General features: G+C 49.7%; 8 protein-coding genes across 8 annotated transcripts; 4 read left to right on the top strand and 4 right to left on the bottom strand.

Moving 5' to 3' along the window:
- Positions 1-129: 129 nt before the first annotated feature.
- N7484_001414 (putative voltage-gated chloride channel (ClcA)) lies at positions 130-2,970 on the bottom strand (the record flags this gene model as incomplete). The annotated part of the gene is made up of 3 exons (XM_057111834.1): positions 130-285; positions 343-726; positions 778-2,970. 3 exons carry the CDS (start codon positions 2,968-2,970, stop codon positions 130-132), a joined length of 2,733 nt encoding a protein of 910 aa, XP_056976571.1.
- Positions 2,971-4,380: 1,410 nt separating this feature from the next.
- N7484_001413 (SGNH/GDSL hydrolase family protein) lies at positions 4,381-5,354 on the top strand (the record flags this gene model as incomplete). The annotated part of the gene is made up of 4 exons (XM_057111833.1): positions 4,381-4,504; positions 4,556-4,595; positions 4,646-4,724; positions 4,779-5,354. The coding sequence occupies 4 exons, from the start codon at positions 4,381-4,383 to the stop codon at positions 5,352-5,354; spliced, it is 819 nt and encodes a 272-aa protein (XP_056976570.1).
- Positions 5,355-6,089: 735 nt separating this feature from the next.
- Positions 6,090-7,759, top strand: N7484_001412 (uncharacterized protein; the record flags this gene model as incomplete). The annotated part of the gene is made up of 2 exons (XM_057111832.1): positions 6,090-6,288; positions 6,345-7,759. The coding sequence occupies 2 exons, from the start codon at positions 6,090-6,092 to the stop codon at positions 7,757-7,759; spliced, it is 1,614 nt and encodes a 537-aa protein (XP_056976569.1).
- Positions 7,760-8,127: 368 nt separating this feature from the next.
- N7484_001411 (uncharacterized protein) lies at positions 8,128-8,905 on the bottom strand (the record flags this gene model as incomplete). Its single annotated transcript, XM_057111831.1, has 2 exons — positions 8,128-8,675; positions 8,875-8,905. 2 exons carry the CDS (start codon positions 8,903-8,905, stop codon positions 8,128-8,130), a joined length of 579 nt encoding a protein of 192 aa, XP_056976568.1.
- A 235-nt stretch (positions 8,906-9,140) lies between these two features.
- Positions 9,141-10,957, bottom strand: N7484_001410 (bifunctional hydroxyethylthiazole kinase/thiamine-phosphate diphosphorylase; the record flags this gene model as incomplete). Its single annotated transcript, XM_057111830.1, has 6 exons — positions 9,141-9,401; positions 9,455-9,932; positions 9,985-10,392; positions 10,445-10,547; positions 10,630-10,806; positions 10,858-10,957. The coding sequence occupies 6 exons, from the start codon at positions 10,955-10,957 to the stop codon at positions 9,141-9,143; spliced, it is 1,527 nt and encodes a 508-aa protein (XP_056976567.1).
- A 1,261-nt stretch (positions 10,958-12,218) lies between these two features.
- Positions 12,219-13,472, top strand: N7484_001409 (translation initiation factor eIF5; the record flags this gene model as incomplete). The annotated part of the gene is made up of 1 exon (XM_057111829.1): positions 12,219-13,472. The coding sequence occupies one exon, from the start codon at positions 12,219-12,221 to the stop codon at positions 13,470-13,472; it is 1,254 nt and encodes a 417-aa protein (XP_056976566.1).
- Positions 13,473-13,744: 272 nt separating this feature from the next.
- Positions 13,745-17,233, bottom strand: N7484_001408 (uncharacterized protein; the record flags this gene model as incomplete). The annotated part of the gene is made up of 2 exons (XM_057111828.1): positions 13,745-17,152; positions 17,201-17,233. The coding sequence occupies 2 exons, from the start codon at positions 17,231-17,233 to the stop codon at positions 13,745-13,747; spliced, it is 3,441 nt and encodes a 1,146-aa protein (XP_056976565.1).
- Positions 17,234-17,800: 567 nt separating this feature from the next.
- Positions 17,801-20,654, top strand: N7484_001407 (DNA ligase (ATP) CDC9; the record flags this gene model as incomplete). The annotated part of the gene is made up of 4 exons (XM_057111827.1): positions 17,801-17,838; positions 17,954-19,775; positions 19,828-20,058; positions 20,109-20,654. 4 exons carry the CDS (start codon positions 17,801-17,803, stop codon positions 20,652-20,654), a joined length of 2,637 nt encoding a protein of 878 aa, XP_056976564.1.
- Positions 20,655-20,876: the final 222 nt, after the last annotated feature.

Below are 20,876 nucleotides of genomic sequence, written 5' to 3'. Positions count from 1 at the left end.
CAAGGCAAAAAGGAAGTAGCGAGAGAATGTGCAATGCTATGCAAGATGTCAAAGAAATGGAAAATCAAACTGCCAGGCCGAAACGCCAGGCTCAAGTCAAAACAAATGCAATCAACCTAAGGCAGATTGTTACTCGTTCTCCTTCATAAATTTCACAAATGCCTTTTTGTGTACTAGGCCGGCATAGTGGCCATTCTGAAGTACACACAGATATCGCAGGCCCAGCTTGGCAAAGCACTGGTATACCAAATCGATAGGAGAATGTACATCGAGGGAAACAGGAGCCTAGTTGAAAAAGATATGTTAGCATAGGAAAGACAGTAGTAGAGGATCGTCACTTACAGGATCTATGTACCGCGTAAAATCTTCCTGCAGGGTACCTTCGTGGTCACTGTCATAGACGGCAATAGAAGCATCCATTGCCATCAGACAAAGTGTGTTCTCCTCATCTTCGAGGGTGTCAAGTGCAAACTCCAGATCTGGAGCTGGAATCAAACCTGCCAAGACACCTTCTCGCAGAATTGGCAGGCCGCTATCCAGTTCACCGGCCATTAAAAGGTGCTCGAGTTTCAAACGGAGTTCCGTTGCGGCAACGAAGGGTGAGTTCGAGATATCAATCATGCGGTCTTTGCGCACAGGTCGGACGATATCACCCAGCTCGGCATCGCTCAGTGGCTGAAGTTTGCTGTCAAGGAAAGGATAGGCGTTCATATCGGTAAGGAAGTCCTGTTTATTGTTAGCTCTGTGTTTCATGCAACGTGATCGGGCATGGCTTACATAGATGGAGCGTGGCTCTATCGCATCTGCGGTCCATTTTGCGCAAAGGACAGCGAGGGAAAACGGAAGGACATGGTCCAGACTTCCTGTCAATTCGAAAAGGATGACAGGTAATGTGACTGAGAGTCGAGTCACCCCACACATGGTGGCACCTGCAGCAACCAGTGCGTATACACCTGGCGTCACGCATGACTCGAGTCCACGAACGGCGGGACAGGAGTTAAACAAGAAGAATGTCGGGTTCTTCGCTACCCAGTATTGAACAACATGGCCAACGATTCGGCCCATCAGACCTCCGACCACCATGGATGGAACGTAGATACCGGCTGGTACCTTGATACCAAAGGTAACAACGGTTAAAAAGCTCTTAATAATGAAGGCAACCAAGAGATACTGGATGGTTTGCAGTATATCCTCTTCGCGAGGACATAGTCCAGTGCCATCTTGAGAAATCTTTTCGCAGGGACTGGTTATCTCTAATAAAAGCTCCGTGACAGGCAATTTGGTATATCGATTCCAAAAGCTGATCACGCCGGTTAAGACTGCCACAAGGAAGACTTCTAGCATCGGCCAGCGCTTGATTGCAGGGATCCCACGGAATGAGCGTGCCCATAGACTGGAGGCTTTGATAAACAGGGCACCAGCTGCACCGCCAAGTATGCCGAGGAAGATGAATATGAAGAGCTCGAAGAATTCCCAATCTGTGAGGTACCGCACTTCAAACAGAACCACTTTTCCTGTGCCATAAGGGTTGAGGAATTTCAGTGATAGAGTAGCCGCAATGCAACAGAAGAAGGTTCGGAAGAGAGTCTTTGGTGGGAAATAGTAGCTGACTTCTTCCAGACTGAAAAGAACACCACCGATGGGCGCACCAAAGGCAACGGCCACACCACTCGCCGCACTTGCACTCAGCACCTCACGCCTTTTGCCATCATTCTGGTTGTACTTGGCAAATAAACGGCAAGCAATATTGCCAACACAAGTGGCAATGTGGACGTAAGGACCCTCTTTTCCTAGACTCAGTCCAGATGAAACACTAAAGATCAGAGCTATAGTTTTGATGACCAGGGTTTTCAATCCCAGGTACCCGTGGAGGACAAAACCACTGTTGATCACCTTTACTTCAGCCACTCCACTACCAGCAGCGGAATAGTAGACCATTGCCGGGCGTGAAGGAGCGTTAGGGAATGTTCCATGGGGACTTGTAACAGACTGTGGCGAGCCATTGCCAGCAGAATTATACTGCCCACCCGACTCGGCCCCAAGATTTTCGTCAAGAGTGGATAAAGAAACTGAAGATGGAACAACAGTCTTCGTGAGCAGGGTTAGACCACACGAAATCATTGCGAGAACAACCACCCATACAACAAACATGACAAAATCCACGCCTTCATCATCTGGCCTAGAGGACCTGAAGATCCGCGTCCAGGGTCGCCAGTCGTCACAGGGTGACGCCCCCTCACAGCATTTACTCTGACTCTCAAACCAGCGAGAAGTGCAGAATCCAAACTTCGCATCGAATATCCTATCCTCCGTCACGTCCACAAAATAGGCAATCGCTGCCGTGATGCAGCCAGTCAAGGCTACAAGAATCCACCCCTGAGCGCCGTCAAACCACGACAGCAACCGGCCGCGGAGATCCTTCCGGCGCCGTAATTGTCGCAGACGTGCTCCATCGGCAATACTGTCATGCACCCAATCCGTCGAAGTAAACTGGTCATACCAGGTCCGTTCATCCAAGAATGACGATGCCGTTAGTCCATTTTTGGTCGATGGCGGTAAACTGGCCGGGCGGTCTTCCTCCTCATCCTCGATCTCCCCCTCATCTACAAAACTGTTCCGCCGACTAAATCGCTTCCTCGTTGAACCTGCTCGACTGTGGTTGCCTCTGCGACGCAAGTTCCCTGCACCCAGGAGATACCGCAAAGATTCTGGACCCGAAGTCCCCGAGATACTCGTATATGAGCGCCGCGGTACCCGGCGTTGTGGATCCTCGGGTGGACCTAGGAGACTGGTAGCTTCGGTGATCTCGAGATGCGAGTCTAGCGATTGGTAGCCCGTGTGCTCTTCGGAGAGGTAGCTTCGACGGCGGTGAGCGGTTGGTGATGGGGGCGCTGTGCGGGAGGCAGGAGAATCGATTTGAGCTTCGTCCGGCTCACCATGTGAGGTCAACTGCGGGACGGAACGTGGCATCGTGGGGTTCAGAAGCGTGTATGCTTCGGGGTACAGTGCCGATGCCTAATGTTTATGCAGTTAGATGCGGTTAAACCCCGGGTGCGACACCATGGGAAGGGTCTGCATGAGGGCGTGTAGAATGGGGATATAGAAGAAAGAAGCTTGGAACTTACCAAAATTCATGGCCCGCACACTACTTCAAGGGTCTCAAGAGCTCTAAAAGAAGTCCAGTGCGGGTTGCAGATGATGGGGACGCGTCAGGTGAGGACGGACCCACCGCGTATTGAATCCCTTAATCCACATCATTCGCTGTTTAATATATTTCTTTGCGCATTCTGTGCGGCCTAGGATGCATATTTAATTTGATTTGATTTGATATGTCAACCGTTTAGCTTTTTCCTGCATGCCTAATACGTTTCGAAGCTCCTTTGACCCCTGCTCGGGATGCCATTCTACGGAACCCGTTTCCTACCCGTCATCCTATTGGAGTATTGAAGAAGAGGGTCCGATGCGGGGAGCTACGCCCAATATACTCCCATGACGTTGGGTTATACTGGTCGGCCTGAGCGGTGTATGACAGATGTCTTTGGGACTCTACCAATCCTGACTTTGCTTTTAGACACTTCAGAATCCCTGTCATCAAAGCCGGTGAATGACCCCCGGAAGAAAGGCGACCATAGGTCATTTGCCGAAATCCCCTCCGGAAAAGAGAACCACTGAGACATTTGTGCGGCGTGATGCTCGCCACTTGACTGACCACCCTGATCCGAGTCGATCACTTGGCGGTGGGGCTCAAGTTCCCCTCAAGAGGCGGTGGCTTGCGCAAAGACTTGCTTTGGTGTGGGAATAGCCATCAAATGTGGATATAGACTGGTGCTGGTAGGTTGGAGATGTAGGTACGTGATGCACTATTGGAACTCTGCTGGTCGCTTATAAGCTTTGGGCACCCATACAACTCTCGGCAGATTATGGGGATTAAACGTGCATAAGATCGATCCGTACGCAGTAGCGACGTGATTCGCTCCAATCTGGGTGTTATTGGCCGATGTGTAACCGCTTTTAGTGGGGGCTGTGATTGGTCTGTACTAGTTCCTATGCCTGGTTCTCCGAAATGTTTACTCAGCTTTTACATACGGGGTTGCCCATGCTCTGTTCGATTCTACTTATTGTAGAATCGGGATAGGGAAGTGGTTTTATCGATTACTATTCATGTCAAGTGTACTCCGTAGAAGCTCCATGAAGCACTAGTCTGCAATTGGTGGAGAAACCACGATAAGATCGGTCCACTCCGTTTTGTCCACGGAGCATAACCCCCACCACCTTTCACCAAAGCTTTAAAACCTGACATATATCCTCTCAACAGAGCAAACTTTGCTATTGAGGTTTTTATCTTATTATTATTTTTTATCTGCACTCGGATTCGTCACCATGACTAGATCTGACGGCGTTATCGGCAAGCCTTATGATCAATTCCTCCTCTTTGGGGACTCGATCACCCAAATGTCCTGTAATCAGGACCTGGGATTTGGCTTTGAGCCAGCATTGCAAGACGGTAAGTCAATCTGTTCTAGAATGAGTGACTCTCTGCTAACTATGTCCATAGTATACTGTCGCAAGTTGGACGTGCTCAACCGTGGATTTTCGTAAGCGTGCAAAAACCCGTAAATCTTGCCATTGGCCTAACAAACAACAGGGGATATTCCACTGCCCATGCTATCAAAGTCTTTCCTCAATTCTTCCCATCACCTCAAATTGCTACCGTACGGTTCATAGTAAGTGTTGGTCCAGCTCTCTAATCATACTTCATTGACTCATAAAACCTATAGGCCATTTTCTTCGGCGCCAATGATGCCGCGGTCCCTGGGCACAATCAGCATGTGCCTCTGGAGCAATATAAGCAGAACCTGACGGATATTGTCCAACATCCAGCAATGCTTGCTCAGAACCCCCACATTATTTTCATTACTCCCCCGCCAGTCAATGAGTATCAACTGGAGGGCTTTGACAACTCTAAGAACACTGTTCACCCCAGTCGGACTGCTGCTCTTACAAAGACCTACGCTGAGGGGATGAGGGAGCTAGGCGCATCGCTGAATATCCCAGTCGTGGATATTTGGTCTGCATTCATGGCCTCGGTTGGCTGGGAGGACGGACGACCTCTCATTGGATCTCGAGACGCGCCTAACAATGAGGCGTTCGGTAGTCTTTTCACCGATGGTGCGTATCACTTTAAGACGTCAAGTTCCCGCCTCACTAACCGAGAACTAGGGTTGCATCTGACACCGGCTGGATACCGTATCGTCAATACTGAACTGATGAGCACAATCCGCGCTAATTGGCCGGAACAAGATCCAGAAGTCCTGCCGATGGTTTATCCTCCGTGGCCTGAGGCTCCCAAATAAGTTATACATCCACAGCTCTAGTTTAAACGGCCTTTAGACCCTGTAGATCCAACCAGAATTTTTATTGACAAATTCCATCAATTCTCAGTAGATAAATTAATTAAACTAAATGATCAATCGCACAGACCATGACAACTGCCGCGTAGTTGAAGCCGTTAGTGGAGTAGCACGGGAGCGGTCTAGATCAACTTCCTTCCCCTCCTGCATATGACGCTGTTCTCTCCACTGTATTTCTCCCCAGATCTCATTCTTCCTGCGTTAAATCTGACATCAATTTCCGTTGTCGCGTGCGATCTCAACCTCTGAACTAAATCTGATCCACTTTCCCTTTCTCTCGTTCACCCCCCATCGGTCATCACTCCGCCAACCACTCTCACTGACCCCAAACCTTAACGCCCTCAACCTTCCCATCGTCTACCTTGCATATTTCAGCCTCATCCTATTTCGACCTCACCTGCTTTGACACGTGTCAAACCGACCGCAACCTTCCGTTTCCTGTCCAAGCTTCAAGTCCTCACTGCATGCCATCAGCGGAACCACAAGCCCCTGCAATCTACAACTCGGAGGACGGCCCCGTGGGCCGTCACACATCCTCAAGGAGGGAGGAAGCCGAAGGAGGCCATAAGTGGTTCTAGAGGTGGGAGTTGAAGAAAAACGAGGTGGCAAACTTTTGAAGTTTACGTCCTAAGGGCGCAAGGGGCGTGATTATTCCAGGGCGTTAGAGATACCTAGGCAATGGATGCGCCGTACTATTCTGCCCCGCGGGAAATCTGGCAAATAATCGAGGATCTGAAAGAGCTTCATGCTACACAGTTCGAGCAGTCTGAGCGGATCGCACGACTCGAGCGCCGCCGGGACGAGGATGCGAGACTGAAAAGTGTTTGGGGTCCACTATCGCCGTTCCCCACGCCGCTGGGGAGTTCCATTCCTACTGGTATGCGCTTTATTCAGCTGAAATTTTGGTTTTGTTGCTAACGATATTGCACTTAGAACCCGCTTTCAACTCTCCGCCTGACGCCTTCAAAGGTTTTGATCAAGGGCATCATCACGGGTTGTCAAGCTCAGCTATGGGTATGGAAGGTGATGAGGAGCCACGACGAGGCGCCGCCTCGCGGGCGAATAGTGTGCGGTTTGACGAGAGTGCTATTCATGGGTATGGGCAGGCTAGCCGGCCGAATACTGAGCTGCCGCTCCGCACTGGCAGTGGGATGGGAACCGGTAGTGGGGTGGGAAGCTCAATGATGACCGAGCGGACTTTTTCTCATCGGTCAGATGGCCGATTGAGCTCCTCTGGACACTCCCTTTATTCGACCCGGACAAATAGCATGGGCTTGGAAACGAGTCGCTCGTTGGGCTCGGCGTACGGTGGATCGTCGCCACTTCTCCCTCCACCTGGATGGGCTCTCTTGGGGCCAGCGCCTTGCATAATCCGATGCTGGCTAACGCCTAGATTTTCGAATGAGACGCTCCTTTACGCTGCAGTCTGCTCGGGCTCCTATATGTCGACACTGGGCATTTCAACCATTCGCAATCTTGGATTGGAGGAATCGATAGAACATGAAGATGGCATGAAATACGTCAAAATTCCTGTTCACCTCACCGAAGCTAGTATTCACCATGCGTCCCCTCGCTCCGGGAGCCCTGAGCCTCAGGTCCCCGCATTGACAATTCGATTCTTGGTCTGCGAGACAGATACCGCACATGATTCGATCGAAGTAATAATCGGGGTTGATGTGCTTCGCGCACACAATGCAGACATTTTGCTTTCCAAGGACAAGATTGTTATGTGTGACGATGATCGAAATCTCATCTCCATCCCCCTTGTTCGCCCCGAAAAGGAGTCTGTCTTCAAAACCCTACTAACAGCTTCAAATGGTATCAAGATCGATCATGAATCGAACGAGCCCGCAGTGAATGGGAAGGAACCCGTTGGGGTTATTGGACAGCCCAATGCTCCCCAACAATCGATCTCTGCCCCTGCTTCAACTCGCGTCTCGGTTGGCGAAGCGGATGAGGCGAAAAAGCCCCGTCTGCAAGACCAACTTCTCACGAATACTGAATCGCGTCCCACATCAGCCTCGGCTCGGGATCCAAATACTACTTCCCAGACCGAGCCTGCTACTATTTGGAACTCTTGGCGTCGCCCAAAGCCCGAGCCTATTGCCACAGATAAGACTGCGCAGAGTCGTCCTATGAAAGTTCTTCGTCCTACCAAGTTGTCTACCCGCGCAGTGTCTTACTCACCAGCACCTACCAGTGTCTCTACAGGCACTGAGTCGCACAGCACAGCGCCCAACTCTGCTGTTCCTACTTCTGACGGCAACACTTCCTCCGCAACTAATCCCGTTGGCGGCGCCTCAGCGTTTGGATGGTTGAATTCATCCCACGCCACTGGAACTAAGTGAGCCTCTTGCGAATACGATTTACCATACTTTGCATCTTAGCGACGGATATCGGGGCCTGAAAATACTACAGATCCCAATCGATCTGTTTACCGATAGGGTATCCAGCCTTAAGTTAATCTTTCCAGTTAGCGAGACAACCGTATGGATTGTCATGACCCGACAGCAAAAATGAAATTTTTATTGACTTAAAGCTTCCATACACTTGTGACCTCTTCTTTGATATATCAACTCGAGCATAATATTCCAGGCTGTCGAACATAATGCCATATCAAGGTAAACGTAATTAGGGATTAACATCAGAATCGGGATCAGTGCCTGACACTCTTCAGCAGGATGAGTCAATTTTCTATCGCTCAAGGTAAAACAATCTAAATCTTAGCAAAAACCTCCAAAGCCTCCTTCGTCTCCTCCGAGCTATCCTTCACCAACCCACTGATAGCCTTAAACGCCTCATGATTCGCATCCCCAATCATCTCAAACAACAGACTCTCACTACTGGTAACAATAGCTCCCGCATCCCTCAACCTGTCAAGCGCGATCTTCCTCTCCCCAGGATTAACACTACTAACCCCATCCACAACAACGTAAACCCGATACCCACGCCCCAGCAGCTCAAGCGTCGTCTGCGTAACACAGATATGCGTCTCAATGCCCACGATGACAGCATCCATAACAGTGGGATCCGAGGGCAGCTTTGCACTCAATTCGGGGGTTATCATTGAGAAGAGCGTCTTGTCGACATCGGCTTTGATGTTTGGGCCTTGGAGGTGGGTAGAAAGTTCAGAGACGGTTTCTCCGAGTTTCTTGCGGGACTGGGTGGTTATATAAATTGGGATATTGAGGGTGTTTGCTGCGAGGACTAATTTGTTGGTTGTGGAGACACTGGGTTTGTTAGTGGGTGTTCGGGTTTGTGGTCCTGTTGGGTGGGGTGGGACTGACAGTTTGGGGAATTCGTAAATTTTTGTGCGGAATTTCTCTTGGATGTCGCATATGCTTTGGATGGACTGGTTAGTCTTCTGTTGTATGGGCTTTTGGCGCGAAATCATACAATAGTGCGGGGTTCCCTGTGTTCTATATTAGTTGTGTTCAATGGAAGTTGCTCGGGTGGTACTTACGGATTCGAGCTGCACGGGAGAGAGTAGCCATGATGGATGTTGTGCTTGGGATTGGACAGGTAGATGGATATTTCGATGAAGTGCAGTGGAAAGGGGAAGGGAAATAATGAGCAATTGAAGGCGGGAAATCGGAGATTGCGGGGAAGCCAATCGGCCGAGGGGAATGAGCTGCGGAGAATGCCGAATCTATGCTACTTATTTTTTACTTCCACTATTTAATATTCAAATTGGGTATTCATTTTTCAATCATCTAAACACCTCTAATTTCAAACCTGCATCTTCACCTCGTACACCTTTGCCCGGCTAACGAACCAGCTATCGTCGCCCTTGGCTGCCGCCGTGCGGATGGCGTATAGTTCGTCTAGGAAGGATGGTACAAAACTGCCAGGACCGCGGACGTACTCCTTGGCCGCTGCATTTTCAGCCGCGATCTCGTACATCAGAATACCAGATAGCACGGCAAGCAGTTTATCAGAACGGTGGGCTGTCAAGAAACAGCCGGAGATGCTACCGACGGCACATCCAGTCTAATTTGATTTTGTTAGCATCAATATATTGAATGGAGGAGAGTTGGACGTACTCCAGTCACCTGTCCCAAGTATGGATGACCATTTTCCACGGCGATGACACGTTCCCCATCGCTGAGATAATCAACAGCTCCGGTCATCAGCACAATATTTCTCTCTCTCCGGGCAAGGTCTCGGGCAAGAGTAGCCTTTTGCTGGCTATCGAGGGTGCTGGGTCCACTGTCAACACCACGCTGCTGCACTGCATTACTACCCCAGACCTGACGAATCTCGCCCTCATTACCCTTGATCAGGTCAAAGTATCCACCAGACATTAGTCGAGAGACTGCATTTCGGCGAATCTCTGTTGCGGCAGCGCCCACTGGATCGTAGACCACAGGGTTGCCCCGTGTGTTGTATGCCTTGATGGCTTTTTCGTAGTTGGGGACACTTTCACTAGTCAATGTACCCATGTTGATGAGAAGAGCGCCGTCGAACTTGCACAGATCTTTGGCTTCATCACCGTAAGGAGACATGATAGGCGATGCGCCACTATGGCGGTTGTTAATATGGATGGTTCAACATATCCAAAGCAATGACTTACATGGACAATGCAACATTCGCAACAAAGTTCGACACTACAAAGTTAATCATGTTGTGAACTAGCGGATGTACCTCGACCATTTTGCGTACGATTTGCGGCACCTCGGCCAACAGAGCCTCGGTCTCGTTGGTCCGGGGAGCTTTGGAATCCAATGCAAATGGAGGAGTTGACTTGATAAGCTTGGCAAGCTCCTCGGCCGAAGCCTTGGGGTCATCAGCGGCCACAATAGCGCTCACAATAGCCACTCCGTCCAGACCCTTTTTCGGGGCCTTGGACTGGTAGAGTACTCGCTGAACATTGGTGTGGTTGATACCACCAATAGCCACCGTACCAATAGAAGAATCACTAATGGCATCCAAAATACTCTGAGTTCCTGCTGTTCCAATCACAGATTTGGTGTTCGTTTTTCTGCGGTCTTTTGGTTAGTCCTCTCTCCGCTTACGCTGGGGGCCATACATACGTTGGAGTGGCAAACATTGTCCCGATCCCAATGTAATCAGCCCCATCAGCAACAGCTTTGCGAGCCTCTTCTAGAGACGAGGTACTAATTCCAATAATAGCATCTTTAGGAAGAAGCTTCTTCGCCAATTCGAATGCTTGTTGATATCAGTTTCCGCGGGAAACCGGCTGCGTGAAGGGACTTACTCATATCATCCTGACCCAAATGGACACCCTCACATCCAACAGCGAGGGCCACATCCACCCGGTCATTAATCAGGAGTGGGACACCATAGTGTTGGGTGACTTGATGCAGCTTTTTGGCTGTGGTGATCAAATCTCCGGTGTCGCTCTTTTTGTCCCGGTACTGCACGACCGTGACACCTGGACGTTCTGGTTAGATCGGCATTCTCCATCGGAGTATCTTTGTCTTACCTCCTTTTAGGGCTTCTTCGACCACCGTGCACAGGTCTCGCCCCTTCAGGATTGCCGGGGTCGAGTCCGTCACCAGGTATAGCGACAAGTCTACGGGCATTGTGACCAACAAGATCGGTGTGGATCCTTGGTAATGTGCAGTCCTAGATTTTACGCACAATCGGTAAAAAGGTACCGTGAAATTGGCGATCACGAACCAGGTGATCCCGCCGTTGGGGAAGTTTTGGTGGGGCTCCGAGGGGTTGACCTCATTCTGCAGCCAGATTTGTAAGGTTTATTTTGTATGGGCTACGTAACTGAGTACATAAAAAGAAAAGAAAAGTGATCAGATCCACGGTGACTCTTGATTCCATTGCTTCTCTTTGTTTCGATTTCTTTCATTTTCATTTTCGGTTTTGTCTTAGTGAAGTATGGAGTTAAGCAGGGTTTATTGTTTTAGGGAAAAGTCCGAGTCGGCCGGAAGTCCGTGTTAGAGCGACGCATCATCTGATTAGATACACGCACCTTCCTCCCCGTGTCAACATTCACCATACTGTCATAGAAAGCTTCAGGAGTCCTTCTTGCACTGACAATGGAAGATCATTCATCCCATTCGACTATCCCTCCACTCCATATCTGGGGAGAATTCATCTTGATACTGATCGACTAGCTAATTTCTGACATGCAGGTGTACCGCTGGGGTGCGTGCATATAGACCTTTGACAACGCCATCCGGAACCACGTGCATGATGAGCTAAGCAGACCCGCTTGAAAACGCTTTCTCTTTTCGTTTTCGCCCTCAATTTCTGTTTTTAACCCACACATCTTTTACTTAGGCCTCGACATCTCGCGAAGCCTCCTGCGTTAGCTGTGAATACAGTTTACGCGTCAACTTGAAAATCAGCTTTACTTCGGTATCGCCATCATCACTTTCTTCAGCAAGCTATCCCAGGGTCTCCGGCCTCTGACTCGGATTCCCAGAACAACCTCGGTCGTTCTCGCCCCTAAGAGACACCCAGCCAGGATTTCGACTGCGAACTTGTCTATGTATTCGTCCTCCGTGCAAAATTTCGAACATCACCTGCCGCTCAAGCTGCAAACGTTTCGCGCGTCGAAACCTTGCAGTATACACCTTCGCTCTTGTGGCTGAATCCCCTCGGCCTACTTGATTCCCTCGTTGACCTACGCGTGAGAAATCACACTGTTTAGTCAAACAGAGTATCCCCTGCAAATTAAGAAAAAAAACAACCCGTTTGTTAAACCGCCTCAAACACGCATGTCTTGTTCCGTCGACAAGATTCCGTTCAAAATTTCCTCCCGCTACCTTTTCCGCAAGCCAATCGTATCCTCGTGATCCAAATTAAATCAAACCAATCGCCAACATGGCCACCGTCAACATTCGCCGGGATGTCTCCGATCCCTTCTACCGCTACAAGATGGAGAAGCTGCAGTCCAAGATTGAGGGCAAGGGCAACGGTATTAAGACCGTTATTGTCAACCTGAACTCGGTCGCCCAATCCCTCAGCCGTCCTCCTGCCTACGTCATCAAATACTTCGGTTTTGAACTCGGTGCCCAGGCTAACGCCAAACCCACCGACGACCGTTGGATCATTAACGGCGCCCACGACGCGAACAAGCTCCAGGACTACCTGGATGGATTTATCTCCAAGTTCGTGCTCTGCAAGAAGTGCAAGAACCCCGAGACCGATGTCATCATCAAGGATGAGACGATCACCCTGGACTGCAAGGCATGTGGCCAGCGTTGCACCGCTGACCCCCGCCTGAAGCTAAGCACCTTCATTGTTCGCAACCAACCCAAGCCGGGTAAGAAAGAAAAGAAGGACAAGAAGGCCCGTCGTGAGGCCAAGAAGGAGAGGCAAAACAACGGCGAAGATGTCAGCCCCGCTGACAGCAACGGTTCCGAGAACGGCGAGGAGGAGAATGGCGATGAGGCTCTCGAGGCTGGCAGTGACGATGAGCTCGTCCGCCAGGCCAAGAACCTCCAGCTGGAGGAGGAGATCAAGGACGATGACTGGGCTGTTGACGTTTCCGAGGAGGCTGTCAAGGCTCGCGCCAAGGATCTCCCTGATGACCTTAAGCGTGCTGTCGTCATCGAGGACGCCGATGCTGATGAGGCCGATGGTCCTTCATCCTACGAGCAGCTGGGCGGCTGGATCATCGAAACCGCCGAGGAGCTCGGCAGTGTCACCAAGGTCTCCGATGTTGACATTTACAAGAAGGCCAAGGACTTTGGTATCGAATCCAAGCACAAGACTCTCGCCGTCCTGGCCCAGAGCATCTTCGACGAGAAGATCGTCAAGCAGATTGAGGGCCGTGCTCCACTCCTCAAGAAGATGATCACTTCTGATCGTCACGAGAAGGCTTTCCTTGGCGGCACTGAGCGCTTCGTTGGTCAGGATCACCCCGACCTGATGTCTCAGGTTCCTGCCATTCTTCTCAACTACTACCAGAACGACCTTGTGTCTGAGGAAACCCTCAAGGCCTGGGGCGCTAAGGCTAGCAAGAAATACGTTGACATGTCGATCAGCAAGAAGATTCGCAAGGCTGCCCAGCCCTTCCTGGAGTGGCTTGAGAATGCGGAGAGTGAGGATGAGAGCGACGAAGACAGCGAGTAGGTGTGGCTTTATGCCTCCCGTCGTGAATTTGTTTCTTGAGGTTTTGCTGTCCGTTACAGTGGCTTTATGTCTTTCTGATTCGCTCATTCATGGGTTGTCAGTTTGAATAGTTAGTGTTTTAGTTTAGCTCACCAATCGCCACTCTTTTAATGGAAATTTCCAAATGATCTAGATCTTGAATACGTAATGTAACGATCTCATGAGGTTCATATCATGTTTATGTGCTAGAAAAGCAGTATCATACCACGACATCCATAAAGTAGGAATCGCGTTTAGAATGCAACCTTCGCAAACTGTAGTACCACTCCATCAATCTCCAAGACATCATTTTCCTTGATTTCCACCACTCCAGAAGAAGAACCTTGCAGGTCTTTTCGCTGCCTCTCAAAGATGAACCAAGTCAAATCCGCATTCCAAGTCTCCATAGCTCGAATAGCATCATCAACAGACCCAAGCATACTCCTCTGCGCTTCATCACCGGAAAGCCCATCCAACCCAGAATGGAAATAGTACTCCGGACCAACAAACAAGCTAATCCATGCACCCAGAATCTCGCAGATCCGATCTCCGATATCGAGTGGAAGACGGACATGATTAAGGACAGTGAGGAATAGTGAAATCAATGCACGCCAGAGTGTATGATGCGGCGTGAAGACTTTGGATCCGGTCAGAGGTGATAGTGCAAGGGAGGATGTGAGCGACAGGTTGAACTCTGGTGTTTCCACGGACTGGATGAGCGGAGTATTTGAACGTGCTTTCTGTTCCAACCGCTCTTGGCGAGCACGGCGTTCGTTTGCTGCTTCGGCGTCTTGTCGGACTTTTGTCCACACGCGCTGGTAGACACGTTCCCAGCGGGGGAATTCTGGTTCGATTCTGGAGGCCATGAAGTCTCCTGCGCCTTTGCAGATGGCTTCAATGGCTTGGCAGGCTGTTGTTATGACGAAGGTTTCTTCTTGGAACGTGTGGGTATCTGGTTGATTGGGGGTGGAGGATTGGGTAATTAAACTGTTTGAGTCTGAGCCAAGGGATGAAGGGAAGATGACTCTTGAGGCTACTGAAGGCCAGAGATCGTTTATTAGAGGGAGGAAACTGTTTTCGTTTTGGGATAAGGCTGGGAGGACGTTGATGAGGATTGTGAGGAGGGAGCGTCGGAGATAGGGGGATGGTGACGAGAGGTGGGATGGGATGGATTTGACGATGTGTAGCAGGAGTGAATGGGTTTTGCTCAGTGGTTTCTCGCTGTCCTCTGGCTCTTTCGGTGGTGGGAGTGGTTCATCGGATTCGGCTTGGTTTAGGAGTTCTTCAATGGTTTCAGGCTCTGGTGGAGGTTTGTCGTATGTTTCGGACCAGGGTCTCTTAGGATGAGGGATGTTTCCTTCTGCATCCATTTCTTCCTCATCGTGCTTAGCGCTCTTGGCTTTTCTCTCGAGGATATTTTCTGCAATGGTGGAAATTGAGAGGTGCTGGTATTGAGTCTTGCGGTGGTCGTGAGGTCCACTCTCTCGGCCATCGTCGATTGTCAACAGTGATGGTTTTCTTGCTCCTTCTTCAACAATAGCCGCCAAAGACTTGAACAGCATTTCTACCAGCTTTGGATAGCCGTGGTACAGATCCATAATACCAAAAATGGAATCGATCACGTCATCCAAGTAGGGAATGAGCCGTGGGCCACATAGTTTCACCATCATGAAAAGGACTTGCGGTGGATAAGGTGATACATCAAAGGTGTTGAGTTTCAAGGCAACTGAGTTGACGAGATAGTCCACGTTCTCGATAATCATTGTACTGGTGTCGGGGTAATTGCATGCCTTGGTCAAATTGTTCAAACATGTCATGGAATGATGTTGGAGAACCGGGTTGTTGGATGCAAGAAGTTGTAATGTAGGGTATAAGGCATCCATAAGCTCGGGTCGGAATGCTTCACCGAGTTGCTGGGCTTGAAGAGCAACTGCCTCCAAAGCAAGAGCCAGTGTCCTCCAGTCACCAGATCCGTCCGCTGGCAGTTCAGTCAAAATGATCAATGAATTACAATAAAGCTCCTCTATCATTGTCGCACGCCTTGAAAGAGACAAGGACTGATCTTGGTCATCCGCAAGGAAGTCATCAAAGACAGCCATGGATTGTGACTGTGAGCGAAGAGATGTCAAAGCCAACCAGAAGGGGCCGACAACAGTTTCATCTGACGTAGCCTGCAGTCGATTGATGATCAAACGAGTTATCGCATTTCCAGATTCGGATAAGTTGAGCCTGGTTATCATAGACCGCAAATCCTTCAAGGTTTGTTGCTGACTTTGGTGCTCCAGCAGTACCGGAGGGAATTTTAGCGATTGAGACCCAATTCCAATGACATCCAGGTTCAGGTTCTCCGGAGTAGTAGAGGCCAATATTTGTGGCCCGTTTGTGCTGAATTTGACGACAGCACTAACACTGTCACATAGACCAGACGCCAGGCTATTTGTAAGTATGTCAGACCCAGACTGGACCTGAGATAAGACCTGGAAGGCCGTCGAGATCTGCCGAATTCCCCATTGTTTTGCTGTCTCGTCGTTGCTTTGCATGATTCGGGGGAAGGACATGAGCCAGTTATGAAGTGATTCCTTGAGAGAATCTATCACCACTGGATATGTGGTAGTAAAATGAGTGAGTGTTTTATAGGCCTCGTTCGGTAACTCGTCTTCTTTATCGGCTAGAACCACGATCGTGTCAACCATCAAAGGAACAGCATCTTTAAGAGTGACTTGGCAGTCCTCTATCACCATGACGCAGAGCTTCAACATTGCAGACTGTACTTCTGGTCGCTGATGGCGCCGGACCTGGATCACGTTGACCAACGCTAGCTTGATTTGCGTGGTTGTAGCTTTCAGCCAAGACTTGTCCAACGCCAATGTATCGGTTTTGGGTTGGGAAGGCTTCGCTTTCTCTGTCTGAGCAGTCACATGGTCATTTAGCACCGCCTGCAGGAGGTGATTCAAAGTCTGTAAGCATATCTCCAGCAACTTGTATGACCGTCGAGTCTGTGTTGTAGGTTTCACCACTTTGGCTAGCGTGGATACCGTTCTTGGCATGATGCTTGCCAGTACCACACGGTCTGAGATTCGAGTATAAAGGGCATTTAATGCCTTTGCAGCTGCGACACAGAGATCATCCGATCTCTCATCCACAATTCCTTCTAACAGGAGATAGACCGTTTGATCGACTACAGTTGCGGTGCCGATCTCATGGAAGATAGTCTGTTCTGCAACTGTGCCTTCCAGCACCTCAAAGATCACCCGAAGACACTCAAACCCCGCTGTTGAGAGCTCCTCTGTTGCTTGGTTCTTCAGAGGTTCTTTGCCATCAACCTTGTTTGGGGATCCCCCCACGATCAGTGTCAGCAATATAATCAATTGCTTGCCCAATGCTGGCGATAGTTTTTGACGCCACCCTTCCGCAACCAGTATCTGTAAACATTTTACTGCTAGCTCAAGGCAGCGTGCCGGTAGCCTTTGTGTTTCATTGAAGATATGTGAGAGAGGGAAGAAGGCGTATTCAGCAAGCTTCTCGTCCAGCGCATTTTTCCCTTCAAGCTCCTCCAAGACGTAGTGAACTGGTTCAAGAGCTCGAGTCACATCTGCAGCCGAGTTGTGATTACCTCGAAAGGCCAAACCAGCGGAGCTAAGCTCCACACATGGTGTACGCAGCTGTTGGATTTGTTAGTATGATTTCACGACGCCGTGGGCAATACATACCCGCTTAAATGATTCCTGCCGCTGGTTTTCCATTGTGGTAGGTTTTACAGTGGGTTTCAGATATAATACAGGGCATTTAAATGTATCATCAACCCGAGGATCAGTGGAGCAGAGATGAAGCCATGTAGATTGTGATTGATTGGATTGATTGAAACCCATCGGCGTGGGATAAATTGCCGCCTTTATCATTCTGCCAGTCTTTGAGGGCGGCGAGAGCAATATTTCCCGATGTAGTAAGATAGCTACCACGTGACTGTCGCGTCACGTCGCGTGGAGAACATTGGCAGGATGTTGCCTGAAGTCTAAGATTCAAGGCGCATGCTGCCTGATCGTGTCTCTTGTCCGATTTCTATTTAAGCGGTCCTTGGCTCACCTCTCGAACTACTGTGAATAATAAACACGCCTATGCGCCCTCTATCTTTCGCATTGGCGCCTACATCGCTCTCGTGCTTCCAATCTCATCACCGCATCCAACCGGCACGTTCTTATAGTTGTTACAAAACCACGACTTACCTAGGACCTCGCCAATCTCGAAACTGCTCATTTCTTCGTCTTCGCCGCGGATTGACTTTTACGTCTTTCCTCAATACACGCCCCATCATGGCGGATGACAAGAGTAGTAAGCAGGCTACGCTGGGGTATGTGCGCGATTCCCAATCGACCATCGGGTGCGTCGACCTGGATTGGCGCATCATTGGTGCGCTTTGCATTTCTGGTTACTGATTTGTTCTTTTCTTTTTTCCTTTTGTGCAGAAGGTTCTTCGGCTCAAACGCGAATGGAAATCAGGCCCCAAAGAAACAAACGACATTAGCATTCGGTGGAAAAAGACAACGAAAAGAGAGCGATGCTGCAGAAAGCTCAACGGGACCTCCTGTTGCTGAGAAAAAAGATGGCATAGATGTGAAGATCGAAGAGGAGCCCGAAACCGTCCCCGACAAGACAAATGAAGCCGAATCCTCAAAAAGCTTGAAACGAGAAAAGGTCGACGAAGGGGAGGAGAGTGATAGTTCCGACGTCCAGCCTGTTTCAAAACGCCGGCGCAAGACTTCCAGAGAGAGCTCTCCATCCCCTAAGCAAAGTCCCAAGAAAAGCCCAAAGAAGTCATCCCCTGCGAAACAACCCAAGTCACCCGCAGCCAAGCCCACCAAGCCCGCGTCCCCCAAACCAGTCCTGAAGAAATCATCTGAGGAAGAGGTGGCCGAGGAAAACAGTCAATCAGACAAGGACGAGGTGCTGTCAGAAAGCGACGAAGAAGTTAAGCCCGAGGTCAAGAAAAAGACGATGGCCAAGGTGCAGGCAACTCTAAAGTCAAGCGGCAACGATCCATACCCGGACTGGAAAGCCGGAGATCCAGTTCCTTATGCAGCACTTTGTACTACTTTCTCTCTGGTCGAGATGACCACGAAACGCCTGATCATCATGGCCTACTGCTCTCAGTTCCTTCAACAAGTTTTACGCCTCACTCCAGGGGATTTGCTCCCAACCGTCCAGTTGATGATTAACAAGCTGGCTGCAGACTATGCGGGGATCGAACTGGGAATTGGAGAGTCTTTGATCATGAAGGCCATCGGTGAGTGTACTGGCCGCAGTCTGGCTGTTATCAAGACCGACCAGCATGAGATCGGTGACCTGGGACTCGTGGCTGCTAAGAGTCGATCCAACCAACCTACAATGTTCAAGCCCAAGGCCCTTACAGTGCGAGGGGTCCATGAGGGTCTGCTTGGTATTGCCAAGGTTAGTGGACACGGATCCCAGGATAAGAAAATCTCGGGCATCAAAAAGCTTCTATCTGCAGCAGATGCTGCAACCGCAGGCAAGGGCAACAAAGGAGTGGATATCACCCACAACAAGGGTGGTCCAAGCGAGGCCAAGTTCATCGTCCGCTTCTTGGAGGGTAAGCTGCGACTGGGTTTAGCTGAGAGAACTGTGCTTGTGTCCTTGGCTCAAGCAATCGTCTCTCATGAGGCCGCGGTGGAGGGCAAGAAAGCCTCTGCCGAAAAAATGGCCGAGGGGGAACAGATTCTCAAAACCGTGTACAGCGAGCTTCCCTCCTACGAAGTTATTATTCCTGCTATGCTCGAACACGGCCTGTTTAAACTTCCCACTGTTTGTAAGCTGCAACCGGGTGTTCCTCTCAAGCCGATGCTTGCCAAACCGACAAAATCAATCACTGAAGTCCTTGACCGCTTTGAAGGGAAGGAGTTTACTTGCGAGTACAAGTACGATGGAGAACGAGCCCAGATCCATTTCGTGGCTCCAAGTGCCATTGAGCAATTCCCCGCATCTACCACTACGCTACAAAGGGATGAAAAGGGTCTTTCTGCAATCTTCTCCAGAAACTCCGAGGATCTGTCAAAGAAATACCCGGACGTGCTGGGTAAGCTAGATACTTGGGTCAAGAACGACGTGACAAGCTTTGTTCTGGACTGTGAGACTGTTGCTTGGGATACTATCAACAAGAAAGTCCTCCCATTCCAGCAACTGATGACTCGGAAGCGGAAGGACGTTAAGGCAGAGGATGTCAAGGTCAAAGTGTGCGTTTTTGCCTTTGATCTTTTATTTTTCAACGGAGAAGTAAGTCATTTATCTACAATAAACCCTCTTCGCAGCTCTAACGATTCGATAGCCTTGCGTAAAGAAGTCTCTTCGCGAACGTCGGGAGTTGATGCACCAGTGCTTCCAGCCAGTTGAAGGCGAGTTCCAGTTCGCTCAGTATGGCGATACCAACGTCCTTGATGAGATTCAAGATTTGCTCGAAGATAGTGTCAAGTCATCTTGTGAGGGCTTGATGGTCAAGATGCTGGACACCGATGAGAGTGGATACGAGCCTAGCAAGCGTAGTCGGAACTGGCTCAAGGTATGCCCCTAATTACCCTTTCCTGTTCAATTGATCTAACCCGTGAACAGGTCAAGAAAGACTATCTGGCCGGCGTGGGTGATTCGCTTGATCTTGTCGTGCTTGGTGCTTACTATGGTCGTGGAAAACGTACTTCCGTGTACGGTGCTTTCCTTCTAGCCGCCTACAACCCGAATAACGATACGTACGAGACAATCTGTAATATCGGTACTGGTTTCTCAGAGGCTGTGTTGGAGGAATTCCACAAAGAGTTGAAGCCTATGGTCATCGATCGACCCAAGCCCTTCTACTCCCACTCAAATGTGCCCAAGGACCAACCAGATGTGTGGTTTGAGCCTCGCCTGGTGTGGGAAGTCAAGACTGCGGATTTGACTCTCAGCCCTCGGTACCAAGCAGCTGCGGATGAGTTTGAGGGGACGACTGGCGGTGGTAAGGGTGTCTCACTGCGTTTCCCTCGCTTCATCAAGTCTCGTGATGATAAAAAGCCTGAGCAAGCTACGACAACTCGTGCCGTGGCAGAGATGTACCGGAAGCAGGAGGCTGTGGCTAAAGAGAATGCGGGCAAGCGAGGCGTTGATGATGATTTCGAGTACTAAGCTACATTATGCGCATGCAACCATATATAACACGAATCATTTAGTGATTCTATTTCTTGATTATTCTATTATCAATCATATGTCGTAAAGAGAAGTAGCCAACGTCTTGAGACCTCTCAGCACTGCTCATGGGTCGCAATCCACAATTCTGGAGAGACAATTTTGGTATGAATCTCACCACATGATATCTCAATTGCATTCTGTCAGTGTTTGTGCTCTTTG

This window comes from Penicillium longicatenatum (genome assembly GCF_028827895.1).
Source record: "Penicillium longicatenatum strain IBT 33135 chromosome Unknown contig_1_segment0_segment0, whole genome shotgun sequence".
Lineage (NCBI taxonomy): Eukaryota > Fungi > Ascomycota > Eurotiomycetes > Eurotiales > Aspergillaceae > Penicillium > Penicillium longicatenatum.
The sequence above is the reverse complement of the archived record's forward strand: the minus strand, read 5'-3'. Positions and strand labels throughout refer to the sequence as shown.